At 38.6% G+C, this 22516-nt stretch overlaps 1 protein-coding gene across 1 annotated transcript in view; it reads left to right on the forward strand.

Moving 5' to 3' along the window:
* Window positions 1-4335: 4335 nt before the first annotated feature.
* Window positions 4336-22516, forward strand: part of mEFTu1 (mitochondrial translation elongation factor Tu 1) — a 33801-nt gene continuing 15620 nt past the window's right edge. The window contains exons 1-4 of the mRNA XM_083123493.1: window positions 4336-4494; window positions 7730-7782; window positions 19573-19744; window positions 21590-21756. Coding sequence (XP_082979619.1) covers window positions 4455-4494; window positions 7730-7782; window positions 19573-19744; window positions 21590-21756 — 432 coding nt within the window. The 5' untranslated portion in view covers window positions 4336-4454. The remainder of the gene's footprint in view (window positions 4495-7729; window positions 7783-19572; window positions 19745-21589; window positions 21757-22516) is intronic.

Below are 22516 nucleotides of genomic sequence, written 5' to 3' on the forward strand. Positions count from 1 at the left end.
AGCATACAACACACATACTGATCTTGACAAGAGACATGTTGCAGACAAGAAATTAGAAGAGGCTGCATTTGGTAGATTTGTAAGCAAAGATGCTTCTTTAAGTGAAAGAATAGCAGCATTGGGGACCACCATAGCTATGAACACCAAACAAAAACTGGGGTGGGGGCTGTGAATATGTATATAATAAACCTACAATGAAGGCCAAGGGTGTTATGTATCAAATACCTTATGCAGGTCTTAAATCTCTTAAAACTATTGATAGTCTTTTAACCAAAAAGCAGCGCAAGAAAAAAAGCTCTTGTATTGCCAAGGGCCATGGTATGAAATTGTTGCTTAGTACCCCCCAATTAAAAAAATTACAACAATCTAGAAAAAAATCACATGTGGGGGGTTTCATATTTACTATCCCGGCCATCTTAGCAGCACTTGGGGCTGTGGGGAGCTTGGCTGGGGGATCAGCTGCCATAGCAAAAACAGTAATAGATGCCAAGAAGAATAGGGCAGAATTAGATAAATTGAAGCGCCATAACCTGGCCATGGAGAAACAAGGCAAAGGTGTTAAGAGAGCCATGAATAAGTTTAAAAAAAAAACAAGAGCCTCTTACAAACCAAGATATTGAAGCTTTAATCAAGCCACTGGGCATCAAAAATTTTAGAGGTGTGTACATGTCTGATTCTTTACCAGAACAACCACTCAACAAAGAGTGTGGCATTGTTAATTTGGATAAGTACAAAAATCAGGGCACACACTGGATCTGTTATCTTAAATATTTAAAAGATGAGGCATTTGTGTTTGATTCATTTGGAGGTGTTCCACCTGAAAATTTAATAAAATATCTAAAATCAGCTAATCTTTATTACAATAATGCCCGTGTTCAAAACTTCAAAGATGTTAATTGTGGACATTTGTGTTTATCTGTTCTTAGATATATGTCTCAAATAAATAAACCATCAATTGAAGATTTTCAAAAAGCCTTGTGGTATTTAAAACATCATGGGGGTATTCCATCTCACCAGCCAAAATTCAATATTGAAACTCAAATTACATGATGATATAGTATATCCCAAAACAATAGCTCTCAGAGCATTTTATGGCATGTACTTGATCCCTAATATTACACACCACAACAACAAAATTGCAGTTGGTGATCAAAAAATTGTCATCACTCCAGGGCAGTATAATCTGTCCACTCTAAATGCTCAATTACCCAGAGGTATAGTATTAACTCAAAATTCTGTCACTCACAGAGTAGAGATTGTATCTGCTACAGAAACAGTGGATCTGGGTACTATAGGAGAGCTGTTAGGCTTTGAGAACAACACAAAACTTGAACCAGCCATCAAACACACTGCTATTAATATACCTAAATTCTTAGCCATAGAGAGACTGAATATTCACTGTAATGTGGCCGAGGGTATGATCACCAAATCAAATGGCATAGGCACTCACAAACAAACTGGCATCGTTGCAACATTCAAACCTAACTCTGAATTTATGGAGCCCATCATCTACACTCCATCCCCAACATTATATTTTCCTGTGTGCCATAATAGAATAGATTATATTGAGTTGATGGTCACTAATGAAAAAGAAGAATTAGTTGATTTTGCTGGAGCCACAACAACTGCTATCATAGAAATTAATATTTAAATAAAAATACATACAAAAAAAATGGAAAATATTGAGAGTTATGAGCTACAATCATTCCCCCCAAACAGGAGGACATTTGCAAATTTAAATCAACCCAACACAGAAATTGAGGTTGATCTTGATGTAGGGGATGGCTTTATACACCCCCACAGAGCAGATCTATACATCAAATTTGATGTTGTAAAGCTCGATGGAACAGATTATCCGGCAAATTCAAATATAAGATTGGTAGACAATTTTGTGCCGCATCTGTTCTCTGAAATTGAGATCAGAAAGCATGGTGTTGTTATAAACAGAGTGGATTATCCCGGCATTACCTCCACAGCTTTGGCCACACTAAAATTATCCAAAACCGAGGCTTCTTACTACAAAATAGGTGGATTTGAGGCTGGTGATAAAATATTATCTAAGAGCCACACAGTATTGTTTCCTATGCGCCTGTTGCCAGGATTCTTCTCAGATTATAAAGATATTATGTGGAAGGGTGGTTTAAGAATCACATTTAGAAGAACTGCCAATGATAATAATGCTTTGATGAGGTACAGTACATTAAACCCTACAGGGGAAGCTCTGCCTAATACCCTACCTGATGAAGGCAAGTGCATTATTCAGACTATGGAGCTAAGAATTCCTGTTGTTGATTATGAAGCCAGTTATGCTCTTAAATACAAAGCAGATATAATAAAAAATCCACAGATTCCTTTACAATTTTATACATATCAATGTGTACAGAAGCCTGCCACTGGTACTTATTATGAGTTTGATGCTACAAATTCATTCTCCAGTATACAATATGACATGCCGGATTTTGTGGTGGTACTGTTTCAGACTGGAAGACACAATAACCAGGAAAAAAATTCAAGTAGATTTGATAACTGCAACATCAAGAACATATATCTTAAAAATGGCAGAAATGAGGTATTCCCTAGAGAAAATTATAATTTAGACATGTCCAAGGATGATTTCCTTAAATTATATGAAGCATTTACAGCATACAAAAGGGTCACTACTGGCAATACTGACATGTATTACACACCAGATGAATTCAAAACACAGAGACCCATGTTTGTCATCAACACTTCAAAAAGGAAACAAGTTGTGATAAATGACAGGACAAACATTAAAATTATCTGTGAATTCCACGAAACACTCCCTGATGACACCATATGTAGTGTTATTCTTATAGGTGAAAAATCATATGTTTATGATGTAAGAAATGAGAGAGTCACAGAGCAATTCTAGAAGAGCTCTGCTTATTACACAAGTTGAGCCTGGTGTATAATTAAACTTAAACCGGAAGTAAATATGTGTGTGTGTGTGTGTGTGTGTGTGTGTGTGTGTGTGTGTGTGTGAGGGTGGCTTAGTTTTAGGTGTGGGCAAAAAAAATATCAAGAGGGGCATATTTTTAACAAGCTTATGGACAACAATCTGACAGAAGTGCTTTTTGTAAGTGTGGACAAATCAATCTGAGGGGGCTCATCATTTCTCAGGAACTTCCCGAGGGCATTTTTACAAAAATCTTGGATTAGACGGAGTACCACACTTGAGCAAAAAGCTCATATGGGCATGTTGAGCAAGTTTTAAGTGTAGCCAAATCTGCCTGAGGGGGGTTCATCATTTATCGAAATGGTTATATAGCCAATTACACAGTTTACACAATTTCATGGTCTGGGGAGGTATCTCTTTACAAGGACGTACAGAGTTGGTTCTTGTAGATAATGAGGCAATGGCAGCTTGCAGGTATATTACAGAATGTGTGGCAGATCATGTAGTACCATATGCACCATTCATAGGCCCGGACTTTGTTTTTATGCATGACAATGTGCGTCCTCACGTTGCGAATATTGTCACGGAGTACTTGGACGAAGTTGCGATTAGAATGGCCACCACAAAGTCCGGACCTAAATCCGATAGAGCACGTCTGGGATCAACTGAAACGACATATCAGAAACCGCGCAATAGTTCCAGAAACAATTGAAGAGCTAAGACGTGCTATTCAAGAAGAATAGGAGCAATTGGACCAAGAAGTGATTGCCAACCTTATTCGAAGTATGCCACGGCGGTTACAAGCTGTAATTGATGGCAGGGGAGGTAACACCCGCTATTAGACCCCACCAGTACCAGTTAACAATATTAAAAAAAAATATTGCTAAGATTTTTTTGGTAGTTTTCTGTAACTTTCGTTTATGTTCTAATTTAACTTATTAACAATAAATTTTAATTTGCTTTCTGTTGAATATATTCAGGATTTCTTATTTCCAATAATTTCTGCAACATTGACTTAGCCTTCGAATCAGAATTTATGCGTTATCACAAAAAATGCAAGTGTCCGGTTTTTTTTGTCCAGCAGTATATATATATATATATATATATATATATATATATATATATATATATATATATATATATATATATATATATATATATATATTTTAAACGTGGGTGCAAAATATCACTGTGTACGTGTTAGCATATAAAATTGGCTACGATTTTTAATTTATGGAAGTCAAGTCAACGGTTCCATTAGAGCGATTCATTTACCACGATTTATCGATTCATTATGATCCGATTGGCACATGTTCATCCTTTTCATTCCAGACACTACTAATGCAAGGATAATTTCAGTAGATCTGTCAACTTTAAAGTATAAGTGTGTAAAAAGAAAGAAATGGATTAAATATTAGTACTATATTAGTGCTTATTGATAACTTCGTGGGAAACAATTAAAGCTTCTAATTACTTTCAGGATGTTATTTTATTTTCTTTGCATGATCTCCAATGCGCTTCAGTTAAAGTTGAAAACATGGCTGCCTTCGCAAGGAGGGTTGCATGTCTGCAGCCGGGTATAACATTTTTATATTACTTAAATTATGCATCATTATATATATTAAAAATATATACTAGAATGTAAAGTGAACATTCTTTTAGTAATTTTGTAGGGATATTTTAAATTCATCGTGTTATAATGAAAGTAGTTGTTATTTTTGAATGGGTGTTCATTTCGCGATGTTTCTATGTGTATTGGAAACCAGTAAATGGTTCAATTAATGTTATATAAAATTTTGTAATTGTAATGAATGTTGGTACGTATTTTGATTGAATGTTCGAGGTTCCGCTGCGGTAGCTGGACGTGAAGTCATAAGATGATAATTGCATAGTTCTCTGTACACACACTAAGAAGCGTTGGCACTACCCTTCATAGTTGCCGCCGGCCGCCACTGTTTATGGCTGTTTGGCTTACCCATTTTTTTATTCGAGTACAAGAGATTAGTATTAAATAAAAACACTATTAAGACGAGAGAGAGAGAGAGAGAGCGTGAGCAATTCCATATTTGAAAAAAAAATAATAGGAAAGTAATAACATTTCCAAGTATTTTGTATGTTCCCGTTGCATAAACAATAAAACTATTTTTTTACATTACACATTATATGAAAAAAAAGTAAAAATAAGTAAAGTGCTCCCCTGTGCACCACGCTATGAAGGCGTATAGGAGGTGTGGGGGTAACGCCCCACACTTTCTTGATCCGGTCATGAGTGGGGAGATGTGATCAGCATCACGCTCCTGACCGCCTTTACCCCCCAGGGTTTCCCCCAGGTACCCATGTCATTCGACGCTGGGTGAGCGCCGGGGCTGCTTCCAACGTTAGAAAAGTTCACACACTAAGCCCCCCCCCCCATCCCTCTAAGAAACGGGATCATTATGGCATTATATTATCGCATGCGTTGGTGATAAACTGCTAATATGACATGAGAAAACCTAGGCTATATTGAGACAGTGCAAGGGGAATTTCTGAAACTGATAAAACTGTCGTCGTATAAGAAATACTTTAATTCAGTAACAGTATGGTATAGTGAAAACACATTTCACTCGTTTATTTTCTAATTATTTACATTTGTACTTACCTCTTATGCATAGCGGAACATTTTTGAACGTGGCATATTGCTTTTTTTCACTGAAAAAAGCGTAAGTTATTCACATTACAAGTATTTGGTATAATTTAACAATACAGGGAATTTCTCCAATTTGTTTGAATTTTCGGTTACTTACTAATTTGGGTCTCCTAATCACGAATCTGCACTTAAAATTTGGCGCTCACGTAAAAATTTGGCGCTTATTTGGGGCAGGTGAATCCGGCCACTTTCTAACATGCCCTTAACAGGGAGTCTATAGATATAGGCGGGAAGCCGGAGCGGAGCGGAGCGGAGGCGGGGCCGCGATAGCGGTTGGGGGCGGTAGGTCGATTACCCCAGGGGCGGAGCCCGGAACCGGCGGGAAATTCGGAAATCGAGGGTGTGGAAATAAGAACTTAATTTCGATTATTTTGCTATTTCCACGTGTGAGCGCCAAATTTTGACTGCAGATTCGTGATTAGGGGGCCAAAATTAGTGAGTATGCCGAATTTCAAACAGAATGGAGAAATTCCCTGTATTGTAAAATCGCTCCCAAGTATTTATTGTTCGTTGCTATTTCGCTTTCGTTACACAATATGGCGGGCAAATCTTGAATCACGTTGTCTATCGTCAGCTGATATGCAGTGTTTCCAAACTTATTGACCGAAAAATGCCGCACAAACTATTCACAGAAGGTTTTTAAGCGAAAATTGATCCACAAACCATTCACGGAAGGTTAGGTTAGGTTCAGTTAGGTTAGGCAAACAGAAAATTAAATTGAAAAAAAAAATTCACAATGCAACCTTCACACGTAATCTTGTAAAACTACCGCGTGGTTGATACACTAACAGGGGGTTACATAATCGAACGCACGGAACATTTGATTCACATAGTCAACAGTAATGGTGGCAAGAGCTATTGTGCATCGGAGATACATTTATGTCGAAAAATACATGATTTACCGGCCGAATAAGTTCAAGTATTGTGATCAGCATCATGCCCCTGACTGCCTTTACCCCCCAGGGTTTCCCCTAGGTACCCATGTTATTCGACGCTGGGTGGGCACCGCTGGAACCGCGTCCAATGTTAGAAAAGTTCCCGGATTTGAACCGGCCGGGGATCGAACCCGGTACTTTTAATTGTCAATTTTAGCCTTCAATTCAATGACATGTTTGTGATTCATTTGATTGCGTACAAACATTTTTACTTTTACGTACAAAATATGTTACTAAATTTAGTACTGAATCTTGTATAATTAATGATATTTATGACTACGGATATGTTTATTACTCAATTTAAAAAAAAAGTATTGAACTTAGTCTCTTAGTATTCTGACAGATATGTAAATAAAATAGTCATATTAACCGATAGGCCCAAGTTCCTTTTGTTTTATTGCGATTTCATCATGCTACGAATGCAATTTTAAGATGGTTTAATTTTGATTTACTTCTGTTAACACATACTGCGGAGGTTTAGCGATTACTTAGGATTTTGTTCAATAGCATTAAGATAAAAGTCCCTAAATGCATTGTACTAAGGTTCCAATTTACTTCTTCATTAATTCCCACTAGTTTACGATAGAGTCGCTTGTCAATGGAAAATACAGTGCCCATGGGAAGCGTGCATGAAAATGCAGTGTCCATGGGATGTGTGCATGCTTGCTTAAGGTAATTTTTTAGTTTTTTTTATTCAACATAAATAACTTTTTTTCAAAATCCAAAAAGGACTCATTACTTTAAAGAAGGTTCAAATTGCCTGATTGCCAGAATTCTACGATAAATAGTCTTCCTACTAGGAAAATTTCAAAAAAATTATAAAACAATCACAACCATTACCAACCGTTAGTTTAACATAGTTTAATGGAAACCCATTCAGGGTGTTTGTACGTAACTGAAGGACTTGCTGTAGCTAGCAGCACGTCACACATTCTCAAGGTAGAGTTCGACATCATCATTACACTTCAGCATCCTTTTACCTGTGACGGTTGTCCCCAGGTATGCAGTGATTAGAGGCTGGGTAAGCCCCAGAGTGTTTTATGCAGAAACATTGTCAGAAAAATTCCCACCTGAGATGATCCACCCTAAGAATTGTAGACATCAAGAATGTAATTACATGTATGTAATTTAGAATGATGCAATAACATGGACATCTGAAATGGGATTCATGGTGTTTTGTTTTCCTTACAGCACTTCAGCAGACATTGAAAAACACATATCATGATGGTGGGATACTTAAACTTGTAAGTATTTGTATTTTCTTTATTTCTTTCGCAGAAAATGTATATGTTGATATGTGCTTCTTTGAAAATCTTGTTTTGAATTAACATTTTTGAATTCAACAAATGCAATGCTTAACCCTTGAAATGTTGATTATTCCAGAAGAATATTGTGGAAAATTTTCATGGGCTCTTGTTCCTTCGTAACTGCTATTACAAGTGGAAGTTTTGCATACTATATGAAGATTATGGCCTCCCCGATGGCTCAGACTAGTAAAGATATCGTCACCTTGTAATCAAGGGGTCCCGGGTTCGATACCCGGTGGAGGCACATAGTGGTTTGGATCCCACTTTAGACTGTAGGTCCAGCCCCGATTAGCCTTACTGTGCGTAAAGCGGACTTAAAACACCAAATCAATCAATTTATGAAGATTATGCTGTATGTCAACATCTTTTGTTCTTAGTTCATGGAGACGATTCATAATGAAGTAATGAGTGGTTTTGTGTGCCACTATTTATTACATCATTCCTTTCTTGCCAACTGCATTTGATGTAACCTATACAGTAACCCTCCAAGTTAAGTTATACACAACTTAACGTAAATTTGCAGTTATGTAATAACTGTACAGGGAATGGACAAAAATATGGAAACACCCCGACATTTGAACGGGTGATGTCGACACAATTTTTCCACTTGAAATCTGAAGTGGTGCGACATTCTTTTGTCTTGCGCTGTGAGATAGGACCCTGTCGGACTGGTAGAAGTCTACAGTTGCACTGTAGATAGCGTGCAGTGCAGTTGATACTGGATCATGTCCGGGCTGACAGTGTTTCAAAGAGGGCAAATTGTTGGTGTCTACCTTGCAGGCACCTCTCTTACCATTAGCCATGTTATTTGGCGTATCGAGAAGGACTCTATCCAACATCATGATGACATAATAGTGTGTCCGGAAAGACATCATCAGATAAACACCTGTGTGGACGAAAGGAAGGATTGTGAACATGTTTTGCATGAAGAATGGTGCTAGATCCCATTATCCACCATCCAGGACTTGTATTTGTCCATTCCTCTGAGACTGCAGGCCGTTTTGGAAGGTAAAGGCGTTCCTGCACATTCCAGCTTTTCTTCGCAGGTGTTTCCATATTTTTGTCCATCCCCTGTATGTAGCTGTCAGAATACATTTTTTATTTGAAAAGTGTGATTTCAGTTTGTTTTTATATTCTTTTATATTTTATATCCAAGTAAATACTGCTGCATGATGTTTCATTTATAATACTGTGTAAATAATATACATATAATAATCTTAAGCAATTTACAAATTCGACTAACGTAAAATTGAAGTTACATAAAGGTTTACAGAACACGTAACTTATGTAACTCAGGCGTTACTGTACTTGGAAAATTATATAGGATGCTTTGTTATTTGGAGTGTTGTTTAGGAAATGTTATTGGGTACGTGTATCATGGTTTACAGAGAAATGGAAAACATATTGCAAAGAAAGTTGCATGTGGTTACTAGTGGCAGTACTGCTTTGACAGGGAAAGGTGTGTGCACAGGGTGGAGACAGACCTGGAAAACGGGGAAAAGTCAGGGAATTTGAGGTGTCAAAAAAAGTCAGGGATTTTGGTCTTGATTGACTTTTTTTTAAAGATATCGTTACGGAACTATGCATGGGAACAGGAAATCTTGTTGCTAAGTTTCGGCCTCAACTTTTACGCCCCTTTTATGTACAACACAACCACGGCGCCAGAAACCGTGAAAAATGGTAATTGCTGCAAAGTTGTGTTTATGAATGTGCTTATTCGAAAAAATATCGAAATAATCCGTATTTGGCATAAAATGCGAATTGTTGGCATTTTTAGCGTTTTTTTTTAAAAAATGTCCTAAAACAATGAAAAATTCCATGAAATCTAACATTCTTATCTTTTCTAGGCCATGTTTGTGTACATAGAACGTGCAACTTTTCCAACATTTTATTCAAGAGTAAACTATAATGCTTGTTATACATGGAATAATTCCGACAGCCACATTAAATCATGTATGAGGGGCAGTCAAATGAAAACCGAACACCCACCATAAAACACATTCCTCGCAAAAGTTGGCAAAACTGTTGTTACATATCGATACTGCCATCTGTAGGGTAGGAGAAATGCATAGTGAAAATGCACAGGTCCACACAGTTGCTTCGTCATTGCTCAGGAGGTGAGCGTAGTGAAAAGTATGTTCGTCCAGCATTGGAAATGGAGGCAAGCAAAGAAGAGAAGAGAGGTGTGGTTCGTTTTTTGGTGGCTGAGGGTGCTGGAACACGCGAAACTCATCGTCACATGTCTGCAGTGTATGGCGAACACTGCATGTCCCTGACAAGTGTGTACGAGTGTCAGAAGCGATTCTGCGAAGGACGCACATCACTGCAAGACGATCCGCACTCTGGACAGGCCCATCAAGCCATTACGCCTGATGTGATTGCGAGGATCGATGGTCTGATCCGGGAAGACCGACGAATCACAGAGGAAGAAATTCGTGTTGAGGTTGGCATTAGTCATGGCTCTGTGCATGTCATTATCAAAGATCACCTGCAGTTCCGAAAAAATTGTCCGCAGTGGGTTCTGCTTCAACTCACGGAGGGACAAAAGACTGACAGAATGACTGCATGTCTGAGTCATTTGCAGCGGTATCACGAGGAAGAGTATGTGTTTCTGTCACGTATCGTCACAGGGGATGAAACGTGCTGCCACCATTTTGAGCCCGAAAGCAAATGGCAAAGCCAACAATGGAAACACGTCGATTCTCCCCCGCCAAAGAAATCCAAGGCTGCCCATAACGAGTTCCGGTAAGGTCATGATGAGCTTCTTCTTCGACTGCAAGGGCCCTCTGCTTGTCGACTTCCTAGAGCGTGGAGCCACAATCAATGCTATGCATACACGTTCCAGAAACTGAGACGCACCATAAAGTCAAAACGCCCTGGAATGCTGTCGGGCGGAATCATCCTTTTGTATGATAACGCCCGTCCCCAAACTGCCAATCTGACGAGGGATAAGCTTCAGACATTTGGCTGGGAAACGCTTGAACATCCTCCGTACAGCCCCGATCTTTCCCCTTGTGACTTCCACATTTTTGGTGACCTGAAGAAAGACATTCGTGGACGTCGGTTTCATTTGGAGGAGGAAGTGCAACAGTGGGTGAGATTGTGGATCCATCAGCGACCTACCTCTTTCTACAAGACTGGAATTGATCGTCTCGTCTGCTAGTGGGATAAATGTCTTAACACTTGTGGCAATTACTTTTGAATAAAATAAAATCCATTGTCACTTTGTAGCGGGTGTTCGGTTTTCATTTGACTGCCCCTCATATTTCCCACAATTTTTTCAACTTCTATCAAAACCGTTTGTATCTCAGAGCAAAGTGGCAGGGTTCTAACAGGAGATCGAGTGCGTATCTACCATCACACTTGAGCCACATCTTCAGTATTTTTCGCGTGAGATGTGTTTTGAATTACCAAGCTAAGTGCGCCCCATCGGCATTTGTCGAGCGCGAAATAATGGAACTCAGTTGTTAGGGCGTTTGACTACCATGCGAGAGACCCGGGGTCGATCCCCTGTGGGTGAGAACCGGGATCTTTTCCACATATTGAAACTGCTCCGGTGCCCACCCAGTGTCATATCAAGCAGGTACCTGGAGGAAACTTTGAGTGATAAAGTAGCCAGGAGCATGGTGCTGATCACATCACCCCCTACCTTCAGCCGTGATCAAGAAAGTGTGGGGCACTAACTCCACACCCCTATACACCTTCATGGCAAAGTGCAGGGGAACACTTTACTTTTACGCCTTCAAAAATCTGTTCCAACATATCAAACTGTCACGAAAATACATTGACCATGTGACCTACGATTTAAAATAATAGTTTAAAAGCACAATGGAGTATTAAGTTTCGGTATATTTGGCAGAAAAATGTTCTAAAACAAAACGTGAATTTTAGGAAACTTAACAATAAAAAGTCAAAAAAAGATAATGGTAATTTTTGGTGAGATTGATAGATTTAAATTTTTTGAGTGCGTCGCCACTTATGGTCATTATGCACCCTTCAGTATATACGGGGAAAATTCCATTATCTAAAACCCTTACCTTAAAATTGAAAAGGGGGTATGTAAAATAACTTTCAAGATATCAAACACTCACGAAGAGGCATAGACCATGTGACTTACAATTTGAAACCGTAGTTTAAAAACACCATGAAAGTATAATTTCAGATATTTGCCAGAAAATGTGAATTTTGGGATAAATAACACTGAATAGTAAAAAAAAAAAAGTAAAAGTAAAGGTAAAGTGTTCCCCTGTACATAGCACCACGCCGTGAAGGCGTATAGGGGGTGTGGGGGTAATGTCCCACACTTTTTTCTTGATCCGGTCGTGAGTGGGGGTGATGTGATCAGCATCACGCCCCTGACCGCCTTTACCCCCCAGGGTTTCCCCCAGGTACCCATGTTATTCGACGCTGGGTGGGCGCCGGGGACAAAAATACACCTATTTGAAAAAAAAATATTAAAAAAATCAAGGTCCCTAACGATTAGGCATAAATGAAACAAGAATATCAGTTGTAATTTATTGCATTAGTAACAGTGAGAGTCCTAACCTACTTTTCGGCATAATCACCACCGTTGTTCTGGCATTTGTCATAGCATGGCACTAAATTTTGTATGCCCATGGTATATGTGTCTGACAGCAAAGACTGGAACTATCTCTACTGCAGTGTAGCTATCAAATCCTTGTCCTGCCTGAAACCTCTTCAGTTAAACAAAGAGTTGAAAGTCGGTACATGCAAGGCCAGGGCTCTACAGGAGTGGCCCAAAATATCTCACCTGAAGTGATGCAAAGGGCCTGCATGTACTCAGCTGCATGGGGTTATGCACATTCGATTGGCCTTCTGTGAATTGTCTGCACCATAGTCTGACCAAACTATCACTCACAATGTCCGGTCTGCACACCTCACACAATTGCTGGTGGCTCTGTGCCAAATTCTGAGCGTGCAAAAATCTGATTACTACACGTAGGCTACATCGCAGTTGGTGGGAGACAGTACGAGAGCTGCAATATGTAACCTAGAACTGTCCTAAAATGGCTGCATTGCAACTGTACCAGATTACAGCTACATGCCACTTCTTCCTGCTTGCATGTGTGTGTGTCGCGCTCCGACCACTAGTGCTGCGTATAGGCACCATTTAAGCTTTTTTCAGGATGCCCCTCGTACATGAACTTTCAGAAGCTGTTATTAACAGTGTGTTCCTGTTTTAATGTGTGGTTAGCTAAATCAGATACGTATACAATGCAATCCTATATATTCCTTGCATTACATTTCTAATATCTACATACCCTTTTCATCAGCAATAATGGTATAACTGCATGTTGTCAGTTTCACAGTACTTCACTTGGATATACTGTACTGAAGCAGAAATCCCATTGATAATGTAAGGAAAGATGACACTTTCTTTTGTACAATTTAATTGTTTCACTTCTATGCATGAGTTAAGTTGTTTGCTTTACAGAGAAGAGAGAAGTAGCTTTATGCATCGAAAAATAAGTCCACACTCATGGTTCTTGCAAGCAGATGGTTCCAAACATCAGTGGAAATATCAACATATATTACTGAGAATCTACAGCCTTGGGTGCCTTGACGGTGGCACACTTAACGGCCGCCCGGATGCCAACTCCCTTCAAATCACATGTGATATATCCGCTGTGGAAACAGCTAGCTTCGAAGTGATTTCAAGTTCTCAGAATTATAGTTACAATTACATTCAAAGTAAGCACGTAAATTGTCATGGGGGATGTTGGAAATGTTGTCCTCGTGCATCCACTCGTTTTTGGCACTGTTTTAGGAAATTTGTGGGCTGATCCCAGAGATTTGTTTTAAATTTTATGCAATAATATTCTAATGATTTGCCATAAAATGCCTTTTCTTGTTCCTTGGCCAGATAATGCAGGCGTTTATGTTTAAAAATCTCTCGTGACATTTCTGAGTGATATTCATTGATTGAGTTGGTGTTTTAAGTCCACTTTATGCACAGTAAGGCTAATCGGGACAACCTACAGTTTAAAGTGGGATCCGAACCACTGTGCCTCCACTGGATATGGAACCCGGGACCCCTTGATCAGAAGGCGACGATGTTACCACTACACCATCGAGGAGGAGCGTACAGGTAACGTCGTCGTCTTGTAATCAAGAGATCCCGGGTTCGATACCCGGTGGAGGCACATGGCACAATGGTTCGGATCCCACTTTAAAAACTGTAGGTCCAGTCCCAATTAGCCTTACTGTGCATAAAGTGGACTTAAAACAACAAATCAATCAATCAATCAATCAAAAACCATCGAGGAGGCACAAAAGTTGTAAAAGAGAGAATGCATTGGCATCCCGTGAAATTATTTGCACCTTATTAAATCAATATTGATTACTGCCTGCCAAAAAATTTGATCCAAAAATTTTCTTCCTCACGTCATTGTTCTCTGCAATGCATTGTAAATTACCAGTACCACTATGTGCCGGTTCAAATCCGGGAACTTTTCTAACATTGGAAGCGGCCCCGGCACCCACCCAGTGTCGAATAACATGGGTACCTGGGGAAACCTGGGGGGTAAAAGTGGTCAGGGGCATGGTGTGGATCACATCACCCGCACTCACGACCGGATCAAGAAAGTGTGGAGCATTACCCCCACACCCACTATACGCCTTCATGGCGTGGTGCTAAGCACAGGGGAACACTTTACCTTTTTTTTACCTTTACTATGTGCCTGAGTGAGTGGTATTCATGTTTCACAGGTATAGTGTTCTTTTGTGACTGTTTTAGTCACAAGTGCTTCTTTCGAAGATAACAGCTTTTTCAGTGTCTAATCCAGCACGTTTACTTTGATTTGATTTAATTTATTTTACTTTGCGTTTTGTGCCACTTTTTGCTCATTTGCGAAGATAGACATGAGTGATGTGATGTAATTGATGAATGAACACTCACAAACATCCATGCCCAGGCCAGGAATCGAACCTGGGACTCCTGACGTCGTAGGGCGATGTGCAGAACGATTAGTACCTATTTTGTATTTTGTTCTTATTTGCCTGTTTATGTTGAGAGTTTTTAGTGCCTATCAATCCTTATCCTGTTTATAAGCCCTTATTTAACCTCCCTTAGATTTGTAATCTCTGCCCCCCACCTCTCTCTTTCTCTCTCTCTCTCTCGCTTTCTAGTGATGACCGTGGATGGTGTAAATTATATAGGACACTGAAAAGTCTCATATAAAAATTATGTAACATTTTGAAAACAGTTAATAATTAAACTGGCGAGAATTCTTTCAGTCTTTAATGATGAAAACTTTTCTTAATCGCAGACACTTTATTTCTAAAAAAAAATATATATATAACAGGCAAATTATTGTGTTAATTCGAGCCCCACAGGCTCATTTAAGTTGATGCCACTGGCACTGTCCCCTATTTTTGTTTCACTAAACTGCAATAATTTCTTTACGCTGTGTGTACTTCTGGCTTCATAGCAATACTGGCGTCGAAAGCGCAGGGACGGGAGGGCACTGCCCTTAATAATTAAGAAAAAAATATTTTGAAAGGTGGCAGATCGGACTCTCAGAGATGCCAATTTTTACTGTAATGACCTACTATGTTATGATAATTATTGCAAATTCATTCCTGCAACAAATACAGTTACAATCATTAAAGTGTCAATTACAATTATAATAAAAATAGACACGTACCTTGTCACAAGACATGCTGGAAATGTTGTCCTGATGCATCCACACGGTTTTGGCATGTTTTACGGAAATATCCATTTACACGCAACGTTCAGCTTCTAAAATTGCTACAGTTTCTCTCCTGATATTCTTCTTCAGTTCTTCTAATGTCTGAAGGTTTGTTGCATTGACTTTATTTTACAATTTCCCCCATAGATAAACATCTTACTAACGCTAACCCATAAGTCAGGGTGACAAAAGAGGAACAAGGACTAACAAGCCACGTTAGTTTAGGGATTGAGATGTCGTGGGTTCGAGTTACGAGATGAGCGCGAAACATTTACGTCCATGTAGCCATGCACACTGAATCAGTTGATTTTGTTAAATTTGGTGGGGAACTGGGAAATGGCACAACATGTGATAAAAATGTGATAGAAACATTGCAGAAATGCAAGATTGTTAAAGAAAGTAAAATTTAACAAGGCTGCAAATATGAAACTTAGAAAGTACAACAATGGAACAAAAGCTCTCTCTCATTGATGAAAAACGACAGATGAAGGAAGATACTTCTTGTGATCAAAATGTGATAAAAGTATTGTAGGCCAGTGAGTTATTTTCAAAGAAAATTAAATTTGGAAAGGCCAGATATCCCTTTTCATAACGAGTTCAACAATGAACAAAAGGTCCCATTGTTGCTGGGAAAGGAGAGATAAAGTCACAGTGTGTGATCAAAATGTGATAAAAATATTGCAGGATAGTGAGTTTTTTTCAAAGAAAATTAAATTTAGGAAAGACTAGATATCCTTTTTTCAAAACGAGTTCAACAATGGACGATATGTCCCATTTCTGCTCGAAAAGGAGAGATAAAGTCACAATTTATTTATCAAAATGTGATAAAAGAATAGTTTCTTTTCAAAGAAAAATAAATTTAGAAAGATAGGTTAGATATCCTTATTCAAAATGATTTCACAACGGAAGTAAGGTTCCATTGTTCCCTGTAAATGGAACCTTGCTTCGTTAGAGAAGAATGTTAATCGTGGATCAATTACCCCACCACTAACATTCCCCATAATTCATTTACAGAAATTTAACCGACTCTCGTTCTCAATTTGTTCACAAGGCATACCTGGGAATTCTGTTGAAAATCGTCTACGAACATCCCTTCAAGAATTTGTAATCAGATACGAATCGTACATAAAAATGTTTCGTTGTGTTGATTGATTGAGTTGGTGTTTTAAGTCCACTTAAAGACTAATTGGGACTGGACCTACAGCTTAAAGTGGTATCCAAACCAGTATGTGCTTCCACCGGGAATCGAACCTGGGACCCCTTGATTACAAGGTGCCATTGGGGAGGCCCTATGTTTTGTTGTAATGTGTGCATATGTGCCATTATTAAAACTATAGCAGAACACAAATAACACTTGGAATGCTATACGCTTAATAAACACTGTATAAAACAATAACACTTGTAACATGTACCCACTTTCAAAATACGACTGAACTGAAATCGCAAATTTACTTAAATGAAATGGGGTTAAGAAAGAAATCCACAAGTTATGCTCAAAGCCATGTGTTTATCATACTTGCCTTATCGACAATCAACAGTTGGCACTCTGGCACCGCGAGGTGTTAGGAAACTTAAGTTCCCTTTTAGCATATCTTGTTATCAAAGCTATGCGAAATTTCTTAAAAACATGCCAAAAACGAGTGGAAGCACGGGGACAACATTTTCAACATCCGCCGTAACAATTAACGTGCTTATTTCGAATGTAATTGTAACTATAATTCTGAGAACTTGAAATCATTTCAAAGCTAGCGGCTTTGATAGCGGAGAGAGATATTGCATGGGATTTGACAGGAGTTGGTGTCTGGGTGGCCGTTAAGCGTGCCGCTGTCAAGGTGCCCAAGGCTGAACGGAAGACCGTGTATAAGGAGACTGAAAAATTACAAATTGTATTTCTTAATCAATCAATCACTCTTCACTCTTATCTCATTTAGTCGTAACTTTAAAAATAATAGAGTATTTTATTTTAAACACAGCATATGATAAAATTCCGTAATCCTTTCCTAGCTTGTGAATTGTAATAATTTTCCAAATTCACTATTTTGCTGTTTGAATTCAAATCATAGAGAATAGAGAAATTAAGTAAATTTCATAGAAGATAATATTGGTATACCTGCCGCAAAATTAGTTTGATATTGACGCTTGTGAAGCACGTGGAGAAAACGGGTCTACTGCACCCCGGGAGGGTGGATTGCTGGCTTGCGAACCAATCAAAATCTTCCCAGTGCTTCATCCAAGCTCTGGTTACCTAGCAACAGAAAATGTTTATCATGGTGTTGCTTATCGGGCGGTTGTTCTTGCTTTCAGTTTTCATGTTGTTGGGAGTGTTGTTTGTTTGTTGCGTTGCGTTGCTGTGATGTTTTAACCGATCCGTTTGTTTAGTGTTGACTGAATTTAGCGTATTCTTTGTTGTATCTAGCATATTGTTTTAGTGTATTATTTTTTTTGTACAAAATTTTCTGTGTTCTGCTTGTGTGTGTCCGTGTAATTGTGAGAAGAATGTCAAACACAGGAGACAATACTCGAAATGACAATGTACCAAACAGACCATTCACTTAAAGAAAGAAATCCTTCGGTAAAGGAATTCCTCTCGAAGTCTAAATGGGAGATGGTTATTCTGCGCGCAAATATTTTGAGCAAGAGAAAAGCAATGGGGGATCCAATCATTTCTGTAAATAAAGTTCTGGACAGGACTGTTGCTGCTGTCGGCATGTCTAAGAACACTATTGTTAACATAGGGAAAAAAATATAATGTGGTGGAAATAAATCAATGTGAGGCTTCAAAATTGGAAACCCCAGGAAAGAAGAGGAATATCAGTAAATGTGTGACAAATTTAGATACCTTTCAGCAAGACGCTATTTGTCACCATATTTACTCTTATTATAGGAGGAAAGATCATCCATATGTTGGGAAACTGCACGTTTCGTTGAAATATTCAGGACTTTTTCGAAGTGGGGAAACATCTTTAAGGACAATCATAAAATCTCTGGGATTCTCATACAAAAAATTAATGAACGCAAAATACTGATGGAGAAACCTTACATTTCTGCATGGCGATGTAGATTCCTCAGGGAAATTACGAAGCACAATTTTATCTTATGTTATATATCCGATGTAACTGACTTGTTCTATCTTTCCTTTAGCCATATTTTAAACAAATGCATATATTGTAAAGTATGGAGGCATATGGGGATGTGGAGGTAGGGCTCCACACATTCTCGACCTCGACCATATTATGAAGGTGATGTGGTTCTCCGACCGCCTTTACCCCCAGGTTTGTTCCAGGTACTCACTTGGGCTGAGTCGACCCCGGAGCCGCTTGGTATATTTGAAAAAGTTCCACAAACCACCGTGGGTCTCCCGCGTGGTCAGATGCCCCTGGACTTTAGTGCACTTCAGTTGCTGCATAATTGAAAGATGGGCAGACTTGAACGGCGACTTCGGAAAGAAATGGTTATTGCAAGTGTATATATTCAGTATTTTCAGAATGGATTGAAAAGTAACCTGTAAACAATGCTCATTTGGTTAATTCGTTCATGTCGTAAGGAGATGGAAATGAAGAGAGAAAACAATAACAGTTGGTCATTGTTGTTCCTTTTCATAACACGATTTCCTCGACACAGCTTCAGATGGCTGCACTGTGTACCTTGCCATACCACATGATATGGCAACACTGTGATGCGTGTTCCTTCAGCTCTCAATACCAAATTAATTTTGCGGCAGTTTTAATTGACAAATCCATAGCTGAATCTGTATGAGTTTATTATTTCCATTTGCAAAAACATCGATTTAGTTTAGTTTATAATTGTCAGGGAAAAATGTAAATTTTGGCCTGGAAAACCTGGACAGGGAATTTCATTTCTGCTTGTTTGTAGTAACCCTGGTGCAGATTTAATTTCGACAGTGTTGTCTTGTAGAGTGACTCACATGTTTGTGCTTCACATGTGATGTATTGTACTGTTAAACTGCAGGCTTGTCTTTGCTTGTTTGTAAATAAGACAAATTGATTTTTTTTAGAGTCTTGGAGCAAATGGATCCAAGTGGTTCCTTCCAGCAGTTACTTTACCACGGTTTTATGCTGTTCCTTCTGAGAAGAAAGTTTACGATAGAAGCAAGCCACACTGCAATGTGGGAACCATAGGCCATGTTGATCATGGGAAAACTACTCTAACAGCGGCCATCACAAAAGGTAAACCAGAGATTTATGTTACATTCTGTTTGTGTGTGTGGGTGTGTGAACTACCAGATGTGGATTCAAGTATTTTCAGAACCTGGTTAATTAGTTCCTAAAATTTTGGGCCATATCTTTATTCAAGCCCTGCTCGCATCTTGCAGCTTTTTTCCCAGGGACTGCCAATGCAGTTTTCACAATTTATTTGGGAGCGAAGTATCTTCAATTGCTTTCAAATTTGGCATACTCACTAATTTTGGTCTTGTAATCACGATTCTGCAGTTAAAATTTGGCAGTCAGGTCTGGAAATTACAAAAAAAGTAGAAAAAAGTGGGTCCATGAACGGAGTAAACCCCTTGATTTATGAAGAACACAACTATTTTTTGCAATGATTAGCGTTTCAAAACTATGTTTATGATAACCCTTAATTTTAACTACGCTTGCCTAACCTAACCTAATCTTACCGTGAATGGTTCGTGGGGCAAACATGTTTTCCACCTTTATGCAAGATGCCATTTTCTCACATACAAATCAACGCTCCCACTTATTGCACAACACTTGAGCAACGTTGGTGCCAAGACCGTTGTGCGGAAAGGAAGATGCCTTCATATCGTTTCCATGTTAGTGTATGGAGAATCATAGCGGTAATTAACAAGGTTATTTTGCAATATATAGATGTGATCGCTAATTTTTAACTGCAGATTCGTGATTACGAGGCCAAAATTAGTGACTATGCCGAATTTGAAAGTAATTGGAGATACTTCCAGTATTTTAAATTCATACCTTTATTTGCAGCATAGCATAAAAACCTGGTGGCCATTTTCCCAAGCGTAAGTGTTGTTAGTGAGGGAGACATCCCACTAATAATCCATGAAAGTAAAGTATGCATGTATGTATGTGTTATAGAGCATGACCCTTCTCCTCAATAACTGTCCCACATGCTTATGCCACAATAACTTTTTCCTTGGTTGTTTTTTGAGTGGTTGGCACACCAGAGGTCCTGGATTTGAATCCCAGTCTAGGCATGGGTGTTCTTTGTGAATGTCCCTGCATCAATTTCATCACTCATCAGCACTGTCATGATTAGCCAAGAGTGACTGAAAAACAAAGGTAAATAGCAAAGATCAAAATCAAAAGAAGTGTTGGAAATTTTTGAGTGTAAGGTGCAACTTGCTGCGGCTGTCTTGACAGACACTTTTAATTTCTAGCAGAAACCTGGTGGTTTGATATCTCATTGAATTTATTTCAAGAAAAAAAAATAATCTATTTTCAGTTTCTGTTACTCCAAAATGAAATTCTGGACTAAGCATTTTATGCACATCAACCTAGAAGTACCGGGTGGCCAGAATTAAATATGTACTTCCATAATGGTTTGTAATAATGACGTAAACTGCTCCAATTGGTTATGGATTTGCCTTTACCTTGCAATCTTGCAATAAACGAGGTATTATAACACTAACAAATGTCTTTCTAATTAATAACTGAGCAAAATCACTTAACTTAAAACACCTGACGTATGTTTTCAATATTCATTATTACAGCGCCACATTTCAACCTGGTGGCAGAAAATTGAACTTTTTTTTTATCGCCATCCTCTTTCACATGGTCTGCAAAGAGCCTACAGAGGGCTCTGAGTTGGGTAACTTTAATTCTGGCCACCCGGTACAATTAAACATTTTGTAAAAAAGTCATTAACTTAACCTCAAAATGTCAAAATTTCTGCTGCAAAACCTTGAGTTATACTCAACCTTGTTAACTGTTATTCATTACTTTTTTCTGTTAATTAGTGAAAAGTTCACTTTGCTTCTTATATGTAAATATAGTTTGTTTCATTGCTTACAATTTATTTTTACATTTTTGCAGTGTTGGCAGACAAAGCTCTGGCAAAAGCAAAGAAGTATGCTGAGATAGACAATGCCCCTGAAGAGAGAGCCAGAGGAATCACCATTAATGTTGCTCACGTTGAGTATTCAACAGACAGTCGCCATTATGGTCATACTGATTGTCCAGGGCATGCAGACTACATTAAGGTGAGTGATAACACCTTTCAGCATTTCCTAGGTCTTTTACATTATATATCCACGTACCTTTGAAATACTCGAGACTGAACTTTTGAATTAATATATACATATCATGGTACGTGTGTGTATAAATGTTGGTACATATACTAAAATATACTTCACTGTTGTAATTTTAGTAACTCTGCTTGGACAGCTTAGATGAAGAGACAGTTGGCTAAATTTTCCATTTTGCCTTGGATACTAGTATACCACATGAGGAAAATTAGTTCACACTAACTGTATCTAATTATCATTCACCATCATGTTATAAGAATCTTAGCTCTAGTTAAGAGGGTCATTCGGAAAGTAACTTCCATTTGGGTATAAAAGAAACACCAGGACATTGTGAGAGAGACAACTCTAAGATATTTTTCTACATAAGCACCATTTCTGTTGAGACACTTATGATATCGGCGAACAAGGTTTACAATACCCATGTCAAAGAACTCTGCTGCCTGTGCATTCAGCCATTCAGTAACACTGTCCTTGAGCGCCTGGTCATTGTTGAAGTGCTGTGCCTCTGGCCACTTCTTTAATTTGTACACAGGTATAGGTTAATGTTCACTAGAAGTATTTGGAATTGTTGACATGCACCGTAAAATCAATCTGGGCTGTAAGGAGTAATGATTGTTCTCTAGCATTGCTCGAACCAAGGCCCTTCTCCAACATTTTCAGTGGGAATTGATTGACCACCCTCCTTACAGCCCAGATTTGGCCCCTATCAATGGTC

This window comes from Lepisma saccharinum, chromosome 6, assembly GCF_977018435.1.
Source record: "Lepisma saccharinum chromosome 6, izLepSacc3.1, whole genome shotgun sequence".
Taxonomy (NCBI): domain Eukaryota; kingdom Metazoa; phylum Arthropoda; class Insecta; order Zygentoma; family Lepismatidae; genus Lepisma; species Lepisma saccharinum.